Source organism: Hordeum vulgare, chromosome 7H (assembly GCF_904849725.1).
Source record: "Hordeum vulgare subsp. vulgare chromosome 7H, MorexV3_pseudomolecules_assembly, whole genome shotgun sequence".
In the NCBI taxonomy this organism is placed as follows: Eukaryota; Viridiplantae; Streptophyta; class Magnoliopsida; order Poales; family Poaceae; genus Hordeum; species Hordeum vulgare.
In genome coordinates this window covers 546,795,891-546,798,731 of record NC_058524.1, presented here as the reverse complement: position 1 = coordinate 546,798,731, position 2,841 = coordinate 546,795,891, and the positions used below count along the sequence as shown (strand labels likewise).

Here is a 2,841-nt window from a genome sequence, read left to right as displayed (position 1 = left end):
CTTCTGAAGGGATGGCGTTGTGCTGAGAGTCGCTTCCCGCCGCCGCCAGATCCGGCAGGGCTTTGCCCTGGGGATGCCTTAGGCTTCGTTCGGTTGTATCAGGTAGAATCCACCTGTGGTTTCTAACCTCCCAGGGAATTGGTGATCCCGGTCTGTCACCCAATCCCCACAATTCCCCTCCATATAAAATCCATGTGTGTACAACCTGTTCGGTTTCTTCCCTGCTAGTTAATACACAAAGACCATTTCTTCTCTGCTAGTTAATACACAAAGACCAACACATAGACAGATAGTAAATCAATCTTTTGAAGTCTCCACCATTCACTAGTTCAACAGATTAAACATGCATGATTCAAGTCACAATGCCAGATAACTGCACTTAAAAAGAACTGTCAAGCGCTCCGTCCACATTAACCAACATGTTTCCCTATTTGCAATCAGTATAATGCGGTCTCATTGCTAAACAAAAGGAGATCAGTTCTCGTACTTCGGGTCTGCCATCACAAAGTGGTACGCGATGACCAACACGAATATGAAGATGCCCATGAAGTTGGTGAAGAAACCCAAGTCTTGGTCGTCAAACATCTGCACAAAACATTGCAAACAAAGGATAGTCAAGATGTGAAAACAGGCAATCCATTATGATAATCAAATGTACTGATTGACACTTGTCAGAAATTCCTGCTGTGCGTGTAGTGTCAAAGAGGAGGACAGGAAGCCTACAAGATAGTGTATATTAGCATTCATTGATGGCATGCGAGAGGACCTTAAATTCATCCAAAAGGGCATGAACAAAGGCAGATATGTCGTCAACGCAGAGAGAGATAGAGACATACAGACAGACAAAGAGACAAACACAGAGAGAGAGAAAGAGAGAGATGGAGAGAGAAAGAGGGAGATAGAGATAGAGAGAGAGATCATATCATGTGCCATCTCTACATATTAGTTTTCATCATCAGGCAAGACACTTTAGAAGGCATTATTATGTTTCTAACCACCATCCAGAAGAGTACAACAAAAATAAATCATCACGAAATAATCAAAATATAGTTTTTGTACAAAGCCACAAGTTTACTATTCTGATCTTAACTAGGATGTAACATGAGGTTAAACTAGCAAGGATACAGAAGGAAAAACAACAAACATATAAAGAGTTTGATCACTAAATCTGTAGCAAAAGCATGCCATATTTGCTACAAAAGAGCCAACCAGCCTTCAAGAATGGTAAATGATGACACATGAGTACATGACACAAAATAAAGTAAAAGAAACAGAATAAAAAATATGAAACCATGAAAATGGTCCTGTGATTGACTGGTAACATCTGTGAGAGCGTGATCCTATGCCATGATATCTTAACACATGTGGCGAAGATAGGTAGGCAGTGCGTGCATATGTTTCCAGCTTTTGTCTTCAACTTTCCAGCTTTAGGGTGTGACTACATAGTTGACAAAAACAATGAGATTAGAGCATGCAACAAAGCAATGAAATGTTTAGGGAATAACAATGACATTCTTACTATGATAATGTTTCTCCAAAGTGGTGGATCTGCTAGAATCTTGCACTGCTGGTCATCCCATGAAACACCGCTTTGCTTCCTTATCTCTTTAATCATCCTATAATCTCTTTTCAACTCCTTCTCCTTTTCTTGGATCTTCTTCTTCTCGTACCTAGCATATGGATTCTTCTGGTGGAATTTCTTCACTGTCTTATTCCATGCTTCGGAGCTCCATCCATTTTGACCCTTGTGTTCAGGTGTAGCATGCTCATGAAGCAAGTCCACAAGATCTTTCTCAAGGCTTGCATTCCATTGTGCTATATCTTCTCATTCCACGTATCATGTTAATGTACCTTTTTATATCATAACTATTTTCACATAGCTAGAGAAATATTTAAGATTGTACAAGAGCTAGTTTATTAACTTTTGGAGATTCTCTCCTCCTCTTTTCCACACTCCCTGTAGGGGGTGACGCTCTATGCCTTCCGACAACTTCTTTCAGGAGGTTCAACCTTGGTGATCCTCGAGCAGTCATCATAATGATTTCTGGACAAAACAAGTATCCAAGTGACTATTTATAACATGAGATGAAAGTAAAACAAGTTTCAAAGTGACAAATTATTACAAAGCTTTATTGTTCCCTAAGGTTGTCGCTGATAATCTGCCCACATTTGATGAGGAATTGCATCCCTAAGGTTATCGCCTTCATGGTTGACTTGATGATTTTGAGGATTGTCACCATCAGGAAGATCCACAAAATTCATGGGAGATATGTTGTTTGGTTGATTATCTAACCAACGCTCATCTCCTTGGTGAGATCGAATGATGTTATGTAAGATTGCCGCTGCTGCTGGAAGCTTGACTTGATTCTCTATCCGATGATGTGTACCCACTTTCAGAATTGGGAACCGCTTCTTCAAGACTCCCAATGCCCGTTCGATATGATTTCGTAACACGGCATGCTGATGATTAAACAGCTCCCTATGATCTTGGGGTTGACGACGACCGCGTGCAAACTCCTTGAGATGGTACCGAACACCACGGTACGGTGCCAAGAAGTAAGGAGTGTTGGCATAACCGCCATCAACCAGATAAAACTTGCCCGGAGGTACTTGAAACCCATTGTTAAGTGCTGAGCGAAGAACTCAAGCATCAGTCGCGGATCCCTCCCAACCACAAGAAATAAAGGTGAAGTTTAAGTCGAAGTCACACACGACCATAACATTATGGCTGAGGGTTCCTTTCCTATTTCTGAACGGTGCAGCCTTTTCTCCTAAAATTTTTATGGGAACATGTGTCCCATCGATGGCCCCGATGCAGTTCTACAACAAAATAGTACAAGT

At 41.2% G+C, this 2,841-nt stretch overlaps 1 protein-coding gene across 1 annotated transcript; it reads right to left on the bottom strand.

Annotated features, from left to right (window-relative positions):
* Positions 1-424: 424 nt before the first annotated feature.
* Positions 425-653, bottom strand: LOC123412253 (dolichyl-diphosphooligosaccharide--protein glycosyltransferase subunit 4C-like). Its single transcript, XM_045105200.1, has one exon. The coding sequence runs from the start codon at positions 583-585 to the stop codon at positions 475-477; it is 111 nt and encodes a 36-aa protein (XP_044961135.1). The 5' UTR covers positions 586-653; the 3' UTR covers positions 425-474.
* Between the last annotated feature and the right edge of the window lie 2,188 nt (positions 654-2,841).

Bases quoted from the DNA above. Each gene is read 5' to 3' on its own strand.
- LOC123412253 (XM_045105200.1), bottom strand. From the start codon at position 585: ATGTTTGACGACCAAGACTTGGGTTTCTTCACCAACTTCATGGGCATC.